The 18,512-nt window shown below is 63.9% G+C and overlaps 1 protein-coding gene across 3 annotated transcripts in view; it reads left to right on the forward strand.

Moving 5' to 3' along the window:
• The window catches only part of MGAT5B (alpha-1,6-mannosylglycoprotein 6-beta-N-acetylglucosaminyltransferase B), a 31,129-nt gene extending 14,092 nt beyond the window's left edge, over positions 1-17,037 (forward strand). For 2 of the 3 annotated variants that reach the window (XM_056115412.1, XM_056115413.1), the window contains exons 9-17: positions 5,626-5,757; positions 6,300-6,433; positions 6,917-7,047; positions 11,820-11,975; positions 12,423-12,569; positions 12,656-12,772; positions 15,237-15,311; positions 15,861-16,117; positions 16,827-17,037. In XM_056115412.1, the coding sequence (XP_055971387.1) occupies positions 5,626-5,757; positions 6,300-6,433; positions 6,917-7,047; positions 11,820-11,975; positions 12,423-12,569; positions 12,656-12,772; positions 15,237-15,311; positions 15,861-16,117; positions 16,827-17,025 (1,348 nt within the window). In that variant the 3' untranslated portion in view covers positions 17,026-17,037. The remainder of the gene's footprint in view (positions 1-5,625; positions 5,758-6,299; positions 6,434-6,916; positions 7,048-11,819; positions 11,976-12,422; positions 12,570-12,655; positions 12,773-15,236; positions 15,312-15,860; positions 16,118-16,826) is intronic. The other variant, XM_056115414.1, reaches the window with a different exon arrangement.
• Positions 17,038-18,512: the final 1,475 nt, after the last annotated feature.

Raw genomic sequence — 18,512 nt, forward strand, 5'->3', positions numbered from 1 at the left:
AGAGACTCCGGAGAGGTGTGAGGAGGAGCAGGGGTGAGGGCGGGCTGAGGGCAGGGGTGCGGGGGCAGGGGGTGCTTGGGGTGGGGTGCAGGGGGAGGAGACTGGGCATCTTGTAAGTGGCCCTGCAGAGACTGTGGGCAGCTGGCCCTCAGCGCCCAGGTGCAGTGGGAGAGGGGGCTAGGTGGGCTCCGGGCCCTCCCCCCACTGGGCCTCCCCGCAGTTCCTTGCTGGGGTGCTCGGCACCCCCAGGGCACCTGCCTCAGGGCGAGACTCACCCTCCCCAGCTGTCTGCCCTGTGCCTGTGGTGGTCCCAGGCCTCGGCCAGGGTCCAGCCACGCTGGGAGACCTGCCCCAGGCCTCCTCCCCTCCCCCCTTCTTCTCCTCCCTCCACCCCTACCCTCCCTCCTCCTCCCCCTCCTCCTGCTCCCCCCCCCAGTACCCCAGAGGTGTGGGTCTCAGTCCTTGGCTCTCCAGATCCCCTTCCTGTGACCGGCAGAGGCACTGAGGGACACAGCGCACGTTTGAACACACCTTCCTGCACGCACAGGTGTGCAGGTGTGTGTGGTACACCTGAATATGCACACTGCACGTGTGCTTGCCCGTGGCTCTGTGCGCCTCCCCCCCCCCCGCCCTGTCTTCCCACTGACACTCCTGCCGCCCACCCACCCCCGCTCCTGCAGGCCTTGAGTGGGGTCCAGGCAGGGGCACCCAGCTTTAACCTGCAGTTCTCTGAGTGCCTGTACAGCTCCGGCAGTGGACGAGCCTGTCAGGACAGGTGTCACCAACCTGGCCACCTCAACCGCCTCCTGGGAAAGGCTTTCCAAACCCACCCCACCGACGCTTTTATTTTGTTTTGTATTGTTTTGTTTTGTTTTGTTTTTTTGGGCCCCACCCAGCGATGCTCAGGGTTACTCCTGGCTCTGCGCTCAGGAATCGCTCCCGGCTGTGCTTGGGAGACCCTATGGGATGCCGGGGATTGAACCCGGGTTGGCTGTGTGCCAGTACTATCGCTCTGCCCCGCCCCCACCCAACTACAGTTTTAGAATAGCTCAAAAGACCAGAGAGAAAGGAGACGGGGCCCCGGGACAGGACGGCGGGCCGGGCACTTATCTTGGACGTGGCTCACCCAATTCGATCCCCAGCACCCACATAGGGCTCCCCATAGGCTCCCCTGAGCTCTGCCAGCCATGACCCCCAAATGACCGCACCCCATTCCCCTGGAGCGCGGGGTCTACACTGAAGCCTGGGCTGTGGGCAGTAGGTGTCAGCTGCCCTGGCCCGTCCCCCAGTGCCCTGGAAGGTCAGTACAGAGAGAGGACGCCCTGCCCTCTGCATGCCCACCAGCCCCAGCCCCGAGCCCTCGCCCCTGCTGCCTCAGAACTCAGCCCCTCAGCCCCCCCCCCCCCCCCGCCCCGTGCTCAGACACCCTTTGTCCTGGGCCCTCAGCAGCCCCCAGCCCCTCCCCTGCACGCAGCCTAGCCTTGCAGCTGCAGTTTTCCCAGGGGCGGGCGGGGTCTTGGCTGGAGCCCAGGGCACCCTGGCGGTCCGGTTGACGAGACCCTCCTCCTGCTGGCCACTCTCCACACTCTGCTTTTATGGGGTGGGGGGGTCCCAACTGCACGCAATACCAGCATCCGTCAACCCCCAAGTCTGCCAGACCTTGCCCCCACTCCCTTTCTGTCCCCAGCCCTTAAAGCTGCATTCTGCATCACTGTAACAGGGGACCGGTGCCCCCCCACCCAGCCTTGAGTCCCGGGTAGGCGTCGGGAGGAGGAAGCCGGGTCTGGGGGCAGACACAGCTTCACTCCCTGCCATACGGCCGTTTCTGAGTTCGCGGGAGAGACGGTCATCTGGATCCCGAGTCATGCGGGGCCTTGGGGCAGTACCATCTGGCCGACCAGAGCAGTGGCCCTCCTGGGGCGGCCCTTGGATGTAGCGGGGCGGCCAGGCGGGCCCAGGGCTACTCCCCTGCCCCCATGCGCTGCGCCTTGACCCAGGCCCAGCAGCTGCAGAAGGCCCTTGGGTGGGCCCCGTCCCTCAGCGCGGTCGCCGCTGCCCCGCTGTGCGGGTGGGACGTGGAGGGGAATCTGGACCGCTGTGGCCCCCGCCCCCCGTGGGCCATCCTGAGCCCAGCCGTGGCCAGCCTGCTCAGCTGTGCTCATCAATTTTATTTGCATAATTTCAAGCATCATTAATAGTACATGGCATGAGGAAAAATTACGGAGCTCTTCCTCCATCCATGAGTGAAATTGGGTTTAGTAGAAAATTAGTTGACTTAACTGGCAAATGATGGCAGCTGGTGAGGGGATGTTTAGATAAGGCCGAGGTGTGTGTGTGGGGGGGGGCTGGGTGCAGGGACCCGCCTCCCTGCCCTCCCCGACGGGCGTGGCTCGCTCAAGGGAAGGAGACTCCAGGGAGGGACCCCGCTGCAGAGGACTCCCAGCCCCCTCCCACACACACTCCTTTCTCCCACTCCTGCCTCTTAGCCAAACTGTCAGGACTGCAGGCCTGGGGGGCAGCTTGGGCTGGGGCTGGCTCAGGCGCGGCGCCCTGGCCGGCTCAGAGCAGGGGCGTGGGAAGACTGTGTGGATGAGGGACGTGAATTTGGGACAGTCATGTGGTGGGTGCACAGGCACAGGAGGGCCCCTGCCTCTGTGTGGAGCAGCCTGAGAGCCCAGCTGAGCCCCAAGGAAGAGGAAGGCTGCAGGGAGAAGGGGTGGGAGGAGGAGGGACAGGAGGGAGGGTGTGGGCCGGGTTCTGTGTGCGCTTCTGAGGAGTGAGGATCGGACAGGCCCTGAGCGCTGCAGCCAGTGTGCAGCCCTGCCCTGAGGCAGCAATAGAGGGAGGGGGGTGAAACGCTCAGTGCTGAGGGTGGGGAGAGCGGCTGGAGCACCCCTGGGAGGACCTGAGATCCCAGGCCAACCCGGGAGAGCTGAGCCCTGCTGGTCTGGCCCAGAGTGACAAGGTGGCGCCCCAGAGTGTGACCTGCTCGACAAACACAGCGGGCACAGCCCGTGGGTGGGCGGGCACCTCTGTACCTGATCCGGAAGTCAGTTTTTTAGAGGTGGGCCATTTGCAAGATGGGGGGATGCAGGGGGCAGCAAATGGACGTGTGGTGTTGTCCCTGCCATGGCAGCACCCCCGGCCCTCCCATCCACTGGAGGAGTCGCCGAGCTCAGCACTGCACTGGGAAATGGGGTGTCAGCGAGGGGCGCCCTGAGCCTGCTGGAGGTTGCTTCCTTGGGCCCCACCTGCAGGGTGGCTGTAGGCTCCTCCCTCTGCTTTGCCCTGGGCTTCCTTCTGCGCCCCCATCTGCGGTGGGGGGGACCTGGCGGGACCCTGTTTTCTGGAGGGGGGCCGGGGGTCTGCTACTGCACTAGATGGCACGCAGGATCCCAGGTCCCTCCCACTCTTATTGGGGCTGATCCCGGTCCTGGGGGAGAGGGTGCCGGGTCAGAGGATGCAGAGGGACCCCCAGCAGCGGCCCGCGGGGACAGCTGTCCCCTGCACGCCCCGCTGCTCGCCAATCCTCCTGCAGATTCCTCTAATTGGGTCCTTCCCACGCAGAGGAGCAACAGGAGCGAGGTCTGCTCCAGAATGTGCGCTGCGCCTGGAGAGCCGATTTCTGTCCACGGGGAGTGCAGAAATTGTTCAACCTGACTGCGGGGGTGCGGGGGGGGGGGGGAGTGGGGGAGGGGCGGCGCCAGGTGGGGGGGCGATGGAGCAATTGGTGGGTGAGTGCCTGGTGGGCAGGGACGGGTGGGGCTGGCAGGCGGGGCGCCAGGTGGGCAGGCGATGGAGCGATTGATGGGTGTGTGCCTGGTGGGCAGGGCGCCAGGTGAGCAGGTGGCGAGGGGGCGTGGCCTCCAGGAGCGATGGGCGATTGGTGGCTGCGTGTCTGGTGGGCGGGGCTACAGGCCTCTGGGGGCGGGGTCCTGGAGGTCGGGTGATGGGTGATTGGTGGGTGCTTGCCTGGTGGGCGTAGCTATGGGCCTCTGGGGGCGTGGCGGTGGTGGGCGGGGGCTCCGGGGTGTTTTCCCCTTGCCTTGTTGAGGGTGCACACACCCTCAGCCATCAATGGGCTTCTCAGCCCCTCCCATGCCTGGGCGCTTCTGGAATGGGGTGTGGTCCTCGTGGGGTGACCCGAGGAAGCCCTGTGACTTTCTGGTCTCCAGGACAGCCTGCTGCCTCGGCACATGGCAGGGGCAAACCGACGCTCCCGGGCTGCAGGTTCTGCAAGAGGCTCCGTGTCCCCAGGCCCCACAGAGAGGGCCCCCTCCATCTGTTCCTGTGCCACCTCCTCATCCTTCGTGGTTCTGGTGGTTTGCTTTCGTTTAGGGGTCCCACCCGGCCGTGCTCAGGCTGACTCCTGGCTCTGTGCTCAGCCCTACCTCCAGGCAGGGCTGGGGGACCGGATGGGGTGCCGAACAAACACCCTGCTGTATGGTCCTCCAGCCGCTCATCCTTGTTGGTTCTGAGCAGAGTAGAGGGGGTAGCTTGGAGCATCCAGGGTCCACAGGCCCCAATGCCTCTTCGGGGGGGGGGGAAGCAGGTTAGGGGGCAGAGGCTGGGGCTGAGAAGTCCAACTTCAAAGGAGCCGCCCTGAGGAACGCAGGGTCCGCAGCACCGCCAAGTGCCACCCAGTATTTCAGGGGCTGCCCTGGGACCCCTCAGGCCTCCCATCTGCGTGTTTTCCCCTCCACACCGGACATGGGGGGCTCTGAGCGGGGGCCGTGCAGATGGAGGAAGCCTCTGGACCATTTTTTACTTTACACTGAGAAGCATGAAGTGCATGAGGTACCGGCAGGGCTAGAGGCAGAGACAGGCAGCGTCTCCTCACCCCTGTCCGGGCCATGACGGTCATTCCGGATGGTCACTCCGGAGGCCTGGTCACAGGGTACAGAGCCTGGGGGGTACTTTTCCACCATGAGGAGCCCAAGCTGGGACAGTGCTCAGAGCCCTTAAACTCATCCCTCCCACCTGTGGACTATCGGCTTGGGCAGAGAGAGCCCCCTAACTGAGGGATCCCCAAGTCCCCAGGAAACTTTGGGGCACCAGTCCTCATTTGGGCATCATGAATCTAAGAGTGGTGGATGGAGGCTGAGGGGCCCCAGGAATGGAGGAGGGAAGGCTCTAGGGGGCTGTGACAGGCTCTGTGTCCCTCTCTCCCCACCTCCACCCAAGGAAGTGCCTGGGGGTCTGGGATGCTGCTACAGCCTGGCAGGGAGGGGCCAGGCGGGCTATGGCCTCGAGGCTCCAGAGGAATCTCTGAGGGGCCTGGACAAGCCGAGAACCTCATGGAAATGGCCTGTGGTGGTCCAGGGCCCAGCAGGGGTCAGTTATATCCTCTGGGGCTTCCAGCTACAGCCGAACCCTGGAACAGAGCTAAGGACCCCTGCAGGTCCAGGTGTGGACGAAGGTGGACACCGCTGGTCCGGAGGATGTTTGTGGGACTGAGCAAAGGCTCTGCCTCCCCCGGGGGGCGGGGGGGGCAGGGAGACTTGGTCCCAGCCGCACCCCTGCAGCCGCCCCGTCCCCAGCCTCTTGCCCCCCCCACCCCACTTCTGCCGGGCCAGGGGAGTCGGGGTGTTCCGGGACTCCGACTCTGAAGGGCTCCTCTCTCAGTAACTTAGGGGTGCCGCCAGGCCGGGGCAGCTGCCCACTCACCGCGCCCCTGCCGTTCGACCTCATCTACACGGACTACCACGGCCTGCAGCAGATGCGCCAGCACATGGGACTGTCCTTCAGGAAGTACCGGTGAGGGGGCACATGCAGCCCCTCCCTCTGCGCTTCTCACGGTCCTGTCCCTGGGGCTTGGGATGGACGCTCTGCCCACTGCCCCCCCCCCCACAGAGCCCCCCCCCAGGCCCGCCGGGCCCATGAGTGACCCTAGGCAGCACCCCTTGGTGTTGGGGCGACTGAGAAGCCGTTTGTCACATTGGCGCAGCCCGTGACTCCGCGTGATTCCATTCGAGGCAGGTGTTGCCGCGTCATCGCTTCTGTTATTGATGTGTTCCTACTTGCCCTCTCGGGGCAGCCGGCAACCCGGGTACGGGCCGGGACAGGGGGCAGGTGCCCCCGGGCCGCAGGGCGGGGGTGCCGGACCCTCTCCCAGCCTCCCTCGGGTGGTGCTGAGGGTTGGAGTCATCCTGCCGGGCTGGGCAGGCAGCCCACGTGACGGTGTGGGGATGGCCCAGAGACGGGGGGGACACTCGCTTGAGGACACATAGACAGGCTGACCACCAGGGACAGGCGTGCAGACGGGCTGACCGCTCACCGGCCTCCTCGTCCCCACTCAGGTGCCGAATCCGGGTCATCGACACCTTCGGGACGGAGCCCGCATACAACCACGAGGAGTATGCCACACTGCACGGCTACCGTACCAGCTGGGGCTACTGGAGCCTCCGGCCCAAGCAGTTCATGACCATGTTCCGTGAGTGGCCCGGGCCGGTGCGAATCCTCGGCCGGGAACAGACGCAGATGCAGGGGTCAGGGGTCGGGGGACGGTGGGGACCTGCCCCGGGGCCCGGAGCGTCCATCGCTCCAGTGGGTCAGCGGCCTTCTGGGAGAGACTGGAAGCTCTGGGTCCTGGGGGACAGGTCAGTGGTCGTGGGCTGAGGGGATCCAGGGAGTGAGGCCTCAGGGGCATGGAGGGGGACACCAGCAGGGTCTGATCCTGCCAGTGGCGGGGGCCCCTGGGGACGAGAGGGGCTCGCTCAGGAGGAGACGAGCCCAGCCTAGTGTAGGGTCCGGGAACTGCCTCAGACACGCCTGGTGGGCACAGGGACCTGGGCTGAGCATCACGTGGCTTGGGCCTCAGTTTCCCTGTCCCGAGTTAGCAGGGGGCCCCCTCTGCCCTGGGAGAGTCTGTGGGGGGAGGCGTCCCCGCCCCTGCTGACCACCTGTGTGGCCACAGCTCACACCCCCGACAACTCCTTCATGGGCTTCGTGCTGGAGGAGCTGAGTGGCCCCGAGAGGCAGCTGGTCACAGGCGCCAAGAGCAGCACCATGGCCGTGGTGTACGGCAAGGAGGCCAGCATCTGGAAGGTGAGCACCGTGAGCCACGCCCGCCGGGCACTCTGTCCCTCGCCCCGAGACCCTGGGCACCCCCCGGGAGAGCTTCCCAGTGACGGGCTCCAGGCCTGGGGGGGACATAGGCCCTGGGTGGTGAATATCCCCGATGGACTGACCTTACACACGCACACACTCACACACCAACACACTCTCACACACACACACTCATACCACATTCCATACACCAACACTCTCACACACAGTCTCACACACACCACACTCCACACACCAACACACTCTCACACACACTCAAACCACATTCCACACACCAACACTCTCACACACAGCCTCACACACACCACACTCCACACACCAACACACACTCTCTCACACAGTCTCACACACACCACACTCCACATACCAACACTCTCACACACTCATATCACATTCCACACACCAACTCTCACACACAATCTCACACACACCACACTCTACACACTCTCACACACAGTCTCACATACACCACACTACACACAACACAGTCTCACATACACACAGTCACACACACCACACTCAACACAACAACACACTCTCACACAGTCTAACACACACCATAAAAAAACTCACACACACCACAGTCAACAACACACACTCTCACACACACAGTCTCACGCACACCACACTCTACACAGCAACACTCCACACAACAACACACTCACATAGAGTTTCACACGGTTTCACAATCACATTATTTCACTCACACACACTCATACTACACACAGTATCACATATACCACACATACTCACACAGTCTCATACACAGTTTTACACTCACACTACACACTGTCTCTCTTACACATTCACACAGTCTTACACACGTAGTTTTATACTCCAACTACACACAGTATCACACACTACACACTCTCTTACACACTCATACTACACAGTCTCACACACTCACACACACTCACAAACACTCTCACAAACACCACGTCCACACACACTCTCGCCATGTTGCATCCTGCTCAGTCTCACACGGACACAAATTTCTCACACCCGCTCACGACCCACAGGCACGACCACACTCACGTACCACACTCATCCCGGATGCCAGGACCGGGGGTGTCCCAGCCCCTCAGTGGCTTCCTCACACCTTCCCACCTGTGCCCACCTGCATCGCTACCAAGCTGATGCTGCTGCAGATGCAGAACCGCAGGCAGCAACTGCGCACCACGTGGCTGGGACCCCTCCGCCCAGGGGACAGCTCTCTGTTTTCCTTTTTTTTGGGGGGGATCACACCCTACAATGCTCAGGGGTTACTCCTGCTTCTGTGCTTAGGAATTACTCCTGGCGGTGCTCGGGGGACCCTATGGGATGCTGGGGATCGAACCCAGGTCAGCCGTGTATAAGGCAAACACCCTCCCTGCTGTGCTATCGCTCCTCCCCTCTGTTTTCTAAGTTTTGGGCTACACCCGGCGGTGCTCAGGACTGGCTCTGCACTCAGGGGTCACTCCTGGCTGGCTCCGGGGACCCTATGGGGTGCTGGGATCGAGCCTGGGTGGGCCGTGTGCAAGGCCAGCACCCTCCCTGCTGTGCTCTTGCCCCGTCACCTGGAGTTTTGTCTATTCTTGAACATGGGGCTGTCATCCGGGTGCTGGGAGTCTCCTGAGGGCCCTTTCCCTGTCGCTCCACCTGTCCTGTTTAGTTTTTTTTTTGCTTTTTGGGTCACACCCGGCGATGCATAGGGGTTACTCCTGGCTCTGCACTCAGGAGTTACTCCTGGCGGTGCTCGGGGGACCATATGGGATGCTGGGAATCGAACCCGGGTTGGCTGCGTGCAAGGCAAACGCCCTACCCGCTGTGCTATCTCTTCAACCCCTTGTCCTGTTTAGTTTTGAAGCCCCTGCCCGCTCTGGCTCCCTGTTCCCACGGACACCCTGTGCTGGGGAGGGAAAAGAGCCCTGGACAGCCCTCCTGCCCCTCTGGAAACGCTCGCACACGGCGGGGTCCGTGGGTTTCTCACCCGGCCTGCCATGACCGCACTTGCCACGCTACACGGGAGGAGCCCAGGGCCGGGGCTGAGTGACACGCGGGTGGGACTCAGCCTGACCAGTCCCCCCAAGCCCTGCAGTGTGGGGCGCCCGGGACCCAGCCGGGTGTCAGTAGCTGCCATGTGGGGCCAACGGGCAGCAGGGACAGCAAGCTGTGCCCTTTGTGGGAAGGAGGGCACGGAGCACCTCTGCCTTTCTGGAAAACGATTATGGGCCCACCCGCAGGGAGAGGCGAGGGGCGGGAGGGAAGGGCTGGTCTCTGGCACGGGGTGTCTGCGCTGGCCCCCGGTGCCAGAGAGCCGTTTCCCAAAATGGGCACCGGGCAGGTGGAGGACAGGGGCTGGGATGCAGCGAGGGCGGGGGACAGGACTGCAGTCGCTGCGGACCCCCACTTTTCATTCCTTCCGGCCTGTTCCACACGCTGCTCTTGTTTCGGCTTCTACTTCGGGTGCCTGTGTTTCAGATCACTCTTTCCTTTTATTTTCTCTTGTGCTTTTATTTATTTATTTATTTATTTATTTGGGGGGGCCCTGCCCAGCTGTGCTCAGGGCTCACTCCTGGCGGGGGTCGGGGTTCCTCTGGGGTGATGGGATCAAACCTGGCCTGGCCGTGTGCGGAGCCGGCGCCCTCCCCGCCATGCTCTCTCCGGGCTGGGTTTTGTATATATTATATATATATATATCTCCACTCCAGCTGGGTAGGGCGTTTGCCTTGCGTGCAGCCAACCCGGGCGACCCGGGTTCGGTTCCTCCACCCCGCTCGGAGAGCCCGGCAAGCTGTCGAGACTAAGTTGCCCACACGGCAAAGCCTGGCAAGCTCCCCGTGGCATATTTGATATACCCAAAACAGCAACAACGAGTCTCACAATGGAGACATTACTGGTGCCCACTCGAGCAAATCGATGAACAATGGGAGGACAGTGCTACATATATATATATATATAGATATAGATATATATATTCCGAAGGTGAGTCCTTTGTCAAACATATGCTTTGGAAATATCTTCTAGTAGCTTGCAGCCCGTCTTCCCCGGAGCGGCAGGGCTTCATCTCCACCCCACCCAGCCTTTCTACCATCTGCACTCCCGGCCCAGAGCTGCAGAGACGGGGCTTTCTGCTGGCCTGTGTGAACGCCCGCCCCCCGCCCCGCCCCGGTTTCCATTAGCACTGTTGCCTGGGTGTCTCCCATCGTCTGCTCGCACCCGGGTCTCCCCTCCCTGATGCTCCCACGCCTCTCCCAGGCTGCACATGTGGGTCTGTCTCCGGGCTGGTCTGTCCCACAGGTTGGTCTCTCTGTCTGCATCCCTGCTGTAGTGGGCGTGGGGGCTGGTCACCAGGCCTACCCGCCCGCTTCCTCGTGTGTCCTGTTCCGTCCCAAGCCCCTCCAGTGGGGATTTCTTGCTCCTCGTGGTTTGGGTTCTGGAAACTTAGTGAGTCTCTCCTGAGGTCAAGAACGCCACTCTGCCATGCTTGACGCGTCTGGGAGCCCCAGAACTCCAAATCTCCTCGATCAGACACAGGATGGGGAGGTTTTCCCCCAGATCTGGCCTGCCTCTCTTCCACGGGAGCCCCCAGAGCCTCTCCATGGGACCCTCAGCCTGGTGACGCCTGGCTGCGGGGACATGGGCAGCCCGGGGACACAGGAACACCGGGACAAGGGCCGCAGAGGCTCCTTCTCTGCTGGATGTTGCCTCAGAGTTCTGGGCCCTTGGGTGGGTTTCGGGCCCTCCCAGAAGCGCCGGCTAAGGTGGGCTGCACTCTCTCTGGGCCCCTTCCCACCCCACCCCTCGACTGGGACTCCTCGAGCTCAGCCTCCCCCCGACCCGGTGGCAGAGACCTGGGGCAGAGCTGCTCCACGTGGGTGGTGACACAGAGCTCAGGCACCCCACGCCACCGTGAGGGCCCCCGCATCCCTGGGTGCCGAGACAGTGTCTGTGTGGGTTACTAGGGAGCCCGAGAGGCCATCACAAGGAGTGACCCCTTCCGTCCCTGCACCCACCCCCCCCGCAGCGGGGCTGGTCCCCGAGGCCCTGGCCCAGGGATGGGAGGTGCAGCCCAGCCTCGGCTAGTCTGGGGATGTTTGGCTTGCGGGTCCCCCAGGAACGCCAGCGCTCTGCTCTCTGCCGTGCTCCCGGCATCAGGCACAGCGTCACTCCGTGACAGGTGCCCCGTCAATACACACTGCACTGATGGGGCGAGGGGTGGGTAGTCGGATGGGAGGGCACGCCAGTGGTGGGTGGCAGGAAGGATACGCCACTGGGTATGTGGGTGAATGGATGGATGGACAGCCGGGTGCCGGGAGGGAGGGGGAGGGGGAAGGTGGCTGAAAGGGGTAGATAGCTGGTGGGTGGGTGGGTGGGCACAGGGTGGGTGGGCACAGGATGGGTAGGCAGGTGGTGAGAGCGGGCAGGGCTGGAGCGCTCACGCAGTGTTCCTGCCTTACCTGCGGCCACTGCAGGTTTGACTCCTGGCTCCCACTTGTCCCCTGAGCACAGCCAGGTGTGGCCCAAATAAGTAAAACCAAAGGCCGAGGGGTCAGTGCCGGGTGGGTGAGGAGTGAACTGAGGTCTGGCTCCCGGGAGCCGCTGGTGTCCCCGGAGTCAGAAGTCGGATGACTCCACAAGGCGGCACTGCCTGTTCCCCAGGGGCCCGGGGCTGTCTCTCGACCCGAGGCCGCAGTCCAGCCCCGTCAGCCTCCCGATCAGGGGCCACAAGGCCAGCTCGGGTGCCTCACGGCCTCCGTCTCACCCTCCAGGGCAAGGAGAAGTTCCTGGGCATCCTGAACAAATACATGGAGATCCACGGCACGGTGTACTATGAGAGCCAGCGGCCCCCCGAGGTGCCGGCCTTCGTGAAGAACCATGGCCTCCTGCCGCAGCCCGAGTTCCAGCAGCTGCTACGCAAAGCCAAAGTGAGCCAGCCGTGGGCAGCTGCGGGCATGCCTGCTCGGTCCTAGGCCTCCCCGCTCTCCCGTCACTTCCCCGACTTCTCCAAGTGTCGTGCATGAGTATGAGTGTGTCTGTGCGCATGGGAATGTGTGAAAGAGGGAGGTGGTGGTGGTGGGGGGAAGGTTCCTTTGTTCAGTGTGCAACCTGCCCCACTGCACATGGCGGCCCTAACTTGGACTTATTCTCTGCGATGGTTCGAGGCCCTTTGAGGTCAGCAGTCGAGGTTACCCTGGACCCTTTCCCTCTTCTCTTGTCCCTCTGGAATCTCAGCCGACCAGAGCCAGAGCTCTGGATTCCTCCTCCCTTCCCACGCGGGGGAACTGGGCCCTGCTGGGCGGCCCAGAATGTCCTCCCCGCCCGCGTTCGGCCTCCCTTGGCTCCTCCCGAGCTCACTCTCCTTCCACCCTCAGCTCTTCATCGGGTTCGGCTTCCCCTACGAGGGCCCAGCGCCGCTGGAGGCCATCGCCAATGGCTGTGTGTTCCTGCAGGCCGGCTTCCGGCCACCGCACAGCTCCCTCAACCACGAGTTCTTCCGGGGGAAGCCCACCTCCAGGGAGGTGAGTGGGGGGCTGGGCGGGCCAGGTGGGACGCCCCTGCCCCTCGGCCCCCACGGAGGCCCAGCAGCCGCCGCCTGTGCCCCCAGGTGTTCTCGCAGCACCCCTACGCAGAGAAGTTCATTGGCAAGCCGCACGTGTGGACCGTGGACTACAACAACTCAGGGGAATTCGAGGCTGCCATCCAGGCCATCCTGAGCACCCAGGTAGGAGCCCCTGCTGTGTGCGGCTGCCTGTCTCTGCCTGTACACCCATGCCCCTGTGTATGTACACTGGTGCACACACGCACCTGTGTGTATACCTGGGCAAATGTGAACTTGTGTGTGCATGTACACCCATGCACACATGCTCCTGTCAGTGCGTGTATACCCGTGCACACGTGCGCCTGTGTGTGCATACACACCATGTGCATGTGCACCTGTGTGTACGCCCTTGTGTGCCTATGTGTACACCCATGTGTATATGTGCCTGTGTGTTTGTGTGTACACTTGTGTGTGTATGCATCTACCTTTGTATTTATGCCAGTGTTCACGTGTGTCTATACTCCCGTGTGCACATGTGCCCGTGTGTACACCCGTGTGTGTGTGTGTGTGTACATGTACCCGTGTGCCTGTGTGTGTCTGGGCCGGTCTCCGTGCTGTGTTATTTCTGGTTGCTCACACAAGAACTCTGTGGCGGTGGCTGCCTTGGGGCCAGGCTAGCCTCTGGGGCAGGAGGCAAATGAGCTTTTATTGCTTTTCTGTTGGATAGTCTTTAACATGGACATCTGTTCAATTTGTTCATTAACTAATTAAAAAAGTACAGTATTAAGAGGATCTAGATGCCCAGGAGAGGGGCCAGAGCGAAGGGACAGCGGGGAGGGCGTTTGCCTTGTACGCAGGTGACACGGGTTCAATTTCCCGAGCACCACCAGGAGTGATTCCTGGGCACTGAGCCAGGAGTCAGCTCGGAGCACCCCCGGCCGTGGCCCAAAACCAAAACCAAAATGAAACGAAAATGTGCAGTGGGAAGGCGCTGGCTTTGCACACAGTTCACCCAGGCTTGATCCCTGGCACCCCATAGGGTCCCCCAGATCTCATCAGGAAAGACCCCTGAGTGCAGAGCCAAGAGTAAGTCCTGAGCACTGCCATATGTTCCCCCAAACAAAAATCCCAGGGAAACCCTGAGCCTTTCAGCCGGTCACGGCCAGACAGGACCCTGCGGCCTCCCTCAGCCCCAGCACTGCCTGCGAAGCCCCGGGAGCCCCACGGGCACCCCAGGCTGTGTGGCCGGAGGCGAGTGGCTGGGCCCTTTCATGCTATTTCAGTAAAGAGATTTAGGGGCCGCTCGCAGGGCCCAAGGGGGCGAGCCGGCTGCACCCCGGGAGCCCCTCCTGCCCTCTTGGGGCTCCCCGCTGGCGTCTCACCTGGGGTGAGGCCTCTTGAGCCCAGCGCCCGTCCCCGCGGCCTGTCCCTGCTCTGGGGCACATGTCCTGTGGCCAGGCCCGCCATCCCTGGGACAGTGGGACAGGTGGCCAGGCCCCACTCACCAGGACCTTGGAATCACGTGGCCATGGGGCTTCCGTTGCACCCCACCCAGAGTCACGTGTGTTGTGGGGGTGCCACGGTGGGGCCACGCTGACAGAGGGTCTCTGGGGCGACACCCGGTGTTCAGGGCGTACTCCTGGATTTGAGCTCAATGGCCACTTCTGGAGGGGCTCGGGGGACCTTACTGGGTGTCGGGGCTCTAACCCCGTAAGGTCACAAGGTCAGTGCCTTAGCACCCATGACAGCCCCCGACCCAGCTCTGGGGCTTTGATGGCTAGTCTGGGCTTGACCCTGCATGCTCCGAGACTGTTACAGCCCCAAGGTGTCACTGCAGCTGCTGGGCAGGGGAAGGGGCTACAGGCAGCACCCCGGGTCCTTGGGAATTGCCCTGGATCCAAACCCTCATTCCCCGACCCAGGACCTGAGGACAAGGATGCAGGTCAGGGGACAGAGGTCAGGTTAGGACTGGCTGAGAGCTGGTGGCAGGATAGGGCCAGAGTGACTACAGCTTTCCGGGGGCCCTGGGGTCTCCTTTCTTGGGACGCACACCCACAGTGCCAGCCAGGGACTCAGCTTCCTTCTGCCCTGGCCAGCGAGCGTGCGCCTGGCTGCTCCCTGGGCCGCCCCACCTAGCATCCTCCGGGAGCCTGGTCTGGACAGGGGTACCCCGTGGCCGGGAGCCAGACGCCCCCTGTTCCTATGGCCTCGTCTGGGGCAGCACGCAGGCGCACTGGGGGTGCCATTGAGTCCCAGGCACCCGGGGCCGTGTGTGAGGTCGGAGATGCCCCACCTGCCAGGTGTCCCCTGGGGCCCCGCACGGCACGATGAGCAGGTATTGGTGAGGACAGACAGTGACAGGGACCTGGAGGACACAGGATGACGCGGGTGCGAGTCCTGGGTAAGAGGGGTCCGGAGGACTTCCTGGGAGGGGTGACCCCACAAGGGGAGGATGCCACGACCTGGGTGTCTGAGGAGCAGGCGTCTGCCCCGGGGTGGGATGGGGAGCAGTGCACAGGGGAGGGACGGCAGGGTTGAACCCCAGGGGCCAGCTGGACTCTCAAGTGCCTGGGGCAGGGCTGGGGGGTGTGAGAGCCTCCAGGCCTTCCCGCTTCGGGCGCCTCCAAACCAGGTGCCTCCCCCACAGGTAGACCCCTACCTCCCCTACGAGTACACATGCGAGGGCATGCTGGAGCGGCTGCACGCCTACATCCAACACCAGGTAGGGGGCGGGCTGGGAGGGAGGGGGCCATGTCCCTGCAAGATGGGGTGTGAGCCCTGCAGGGGGGGGGCTGGGCTTGGGGGTTACCCCACTGCCCTGGTCCTCACAGCACCGGCTTGTAGGCCTGTAGGGTGGGATGAGTTCAGGGGTTGCATGCAAGAGGCTGGATCCGTTCTCAGCTCCCCCCCACCCCAATTCGCCCACCCCCCCACCCGCCCAGAAGCCCCTGAGAACCGCGGAGTGCGGCCCCCAATCCAAACAAAGCTCAGCATTTGGCCGAGCTACTGAAGGAGACGCCTGAAGCCGTGGGCCCCAGCCCAGGATGGGCAGAGTCAGGCTGTGCCTCCTACCCCCCATGGGATCCCCAAGGGGCTGGGGGTAAGCTCTTGGGAGTGCAGTGCACCCTGAAAACTCCAAGGCCGGGACCCCTGGCAGGATCGGTTGGTGGGCAGGACTCCGTGGGCAGAAGCTCGCTGGGCACTGCAGTGCCCTGAGCCCACGGATGAGAGGCGCCCGGCCCCCCTGCTAACCCCGCTCTCCCGCGGGCAGGACTTCTGCACGGCTCCCAGCCCGGTGTCCCCGGGAACCCCGGCCCCGCAGGGCACCCTGGTGCTGGCTCCCAACGCCAGCCACCTGGAGTGGGCGCGGAACGCCAGCCTGAGCCCCGGGACCTGGCCCCCCGCGCGCTCCCTGCGCGCCTGGCTGGCGGCCGAGGGCCGGGCCTGCACCGACGCCTGCCTGGACCACGGGCTGGTCTGCGAGCCCGCCTTCTTCCCCTTCCTCAACAGCCGCGCCGCCTTCCGCACGTGAGTGCCCGCTGCCCTGCCTGCTCACGTCCTTCCCCTGCCCCGGCCCGTCCAACCCCCCACCTCTAAGCTTCCGGCCTCCAAGGCTGGACCGAAGGGGCAGCCCAGGGGGCATTCGCTGGGAGGGGTGGGGGGGGACAACGCCCCCCCCAGGGTATGAAGGGAGGGGCCTGGATGTAGGGGCGGGGCCAGACGGGAGAGGGGCGGGGTCAGGACGTGGGGGCGGGGCAAGGCAAGAGGGAGGGGCGGGGTCAGAGGGGAGGGACGGGGTGGGGGCGGGGTCAGACGAGAAGGAGGGGCGGGGTCAGGATGTAGGGTCGGGGCCAGACGGGAGGGAGGGGCGGGGTTAGAGTGTAGGGGTGGGGTCAGACGGGAGGAAGGGACGGAGTCAGGATGTGGGGGCAGGCAAGACGAGAGGGAGGGGCGGGGTCAGGATATGGGGGCGGGGCCTATGGGAGTAAGGGGCGGAGCCCTATGGAGTGAGTGGCGGGGCCTGATGGGACTGTAGGACAGGCCAGACAGGAGGGCGGAGCCTGGTGGGAGGAAGGGGCAAGGTCAGACAGGAGGGCGGGGCCTGATAGGAGGAAGGGGCAGGGCCAATGGGAGCGTGGGGCGGGGCAGACGGGGCGTGGTCTGGTGGGAGGGCGGGGCTGCCGTGCGGCAGGGCCAGCCCGAGCCCCGTCTCAGCTCTCGGTGCCTGCCCCACCAGGCTGCAGGTGCCCTGTGACAGCACCGAGTCGGAGATGAGCCACCTGTACCCGGCCTTCGCGCAGCCCGGCCAGGAGTGCTTTCTGCAGAAGGACGCCCTGCTCTTCAGCTGCGCGGGCGCCAGCACCAAGTACCGCCGGCTGTGCCCCTGCCGGGACTTCCGCAAGGGCCAGGTGGCCCTGTGCCAGGACTGCCTGTGAGCCGCTGCGCGGAGCCCCCCGCGGGCAGATGCAGGGCGAGGCGCCGCCCACCGGGGCTCCGCCGTCTCCTGGGACCGCGCTGGTGGTCTGAGGCCCCCCCGGGATGGACAGAGGCCTCTGGGTGCAGGAGACACGGCGAGGTCCGCGCAGGCCAGGTGGCACCCGAGATGGTCAGGGCGTGAGAGCGCGACATGAGGGTCAGTCTGTCCCTCTGGAGTAGCTGGGGGTGCGGACAGAAGGGGCAGGGGCTGGAGAAGACCAGAAAGGGTCCCCCCTCCGCCCAAACGCCCTCCCTCGAACCCCGGGTCCAGGGTCAACCCGGACCTGGGTTGCCCTCCTGCTTGTCCCACCTTCTCTCCGGGCATCGCCCCCCCTGGCATGACTTGGATTCCAGACCCCAGACCTCTCAAGCCTTCATCCCCGTCCCGCCTCGGTCCTGGAGAGTCCAGGAGGGCTCCTAAATGGCCCCAGCATCTACCTGGTCAGAGCTGGGGAGGGCCCAGTGCCTGCGGGTTCCCGGCTTCCTCCCTCAGGCTCGCCCTGCCCTGCCCACCTTCACCCCTGCGGCCCGCCTGCCCCCTGCTCTCACCTCCACCCCAGCCTGGCCTGATTGACCTGTCAGGCTCCAGAATCACTGCCACCCCCCCTCCGATCTCTGACCCCTTTCCCGCCCACCCCACTTGGACCCCAGCGGCCCTCTGCCAGGGAGAACAAGCACCCCCAGAGCTGGAGATTGATGCTAATGCTCACTCAGGGGCCCTCACTGGACCCGGGGCCCCAGTGACCCCGTGACCCCACGGTCCCCAGCACTCAGCTGTTGGGGAAGCAATAGAGACTCTTCTCTCTTTTTTTTAAAGATTTATTTCTTGAAATAATAAATATTTTATCGGGATGTGTGGAGCAAGGAGGAGCTGGACTTTCTTGTCTTTTCCCCGGGGCTGCCTGGAACCAGGGGGGCTTGGGGTGGGGTGCTCCCTGGGTCTCCCTGCCATACCGTCAGGGAGCATCCCCCGTCAGCCAAGATGGTCCCTCTGTCTCCAAGCCCCCTGGTCCTGGCGCCCCGAGCAACATCGCGCCCACCTCCTGCAGCCTGGCCGGGGCACACGGACACTCGAGGCCAAGGAGGATCCTCATGACTGGGCATCTGTAGTATGTGCAGTGCCACTGCGTGGGGCTGTCCTGCATGGCCACACACATGACTCAGCACAGAGACTCCAATCACTTGTCTGAGGTCACACAGTGAGTGAGCGCTGAGTGGGCTTCACTGTGAAGCCATCATTTCCCATTCACAATGGGTCATTTCACATTGCTGAGGATCGAGTGACCCTGGGGCACCCCCCCCAGCCCAGCCCCCCAGCCACAGTGCCCTTGGGGACCCTGTGTCTGAGGGGCTCGCCACTTGGACTGCTCTGTTCTCCGCACCAGCACCAGGGCTCCAGGCTTCGGGGCTGTCACCAGGGACTGGGAGCCAAGGAACCTCTGGCAGG

The sequence above is a fragment of the Sorex fumeus genome, unplaced genomic scaffold, assembly GCF_029834395.1.
Source record: "Sorex fumeus unplaced genomic scaffold, SorFum_2.1 ptg000029l, whole genome shotgun sequence".
Taxonomy (NCBI): Eukaryota; Metazoa; Chordata; class Mammalia; order Eulipotyphla; family Soricidae; genus Sorex; species Sorex fumeus.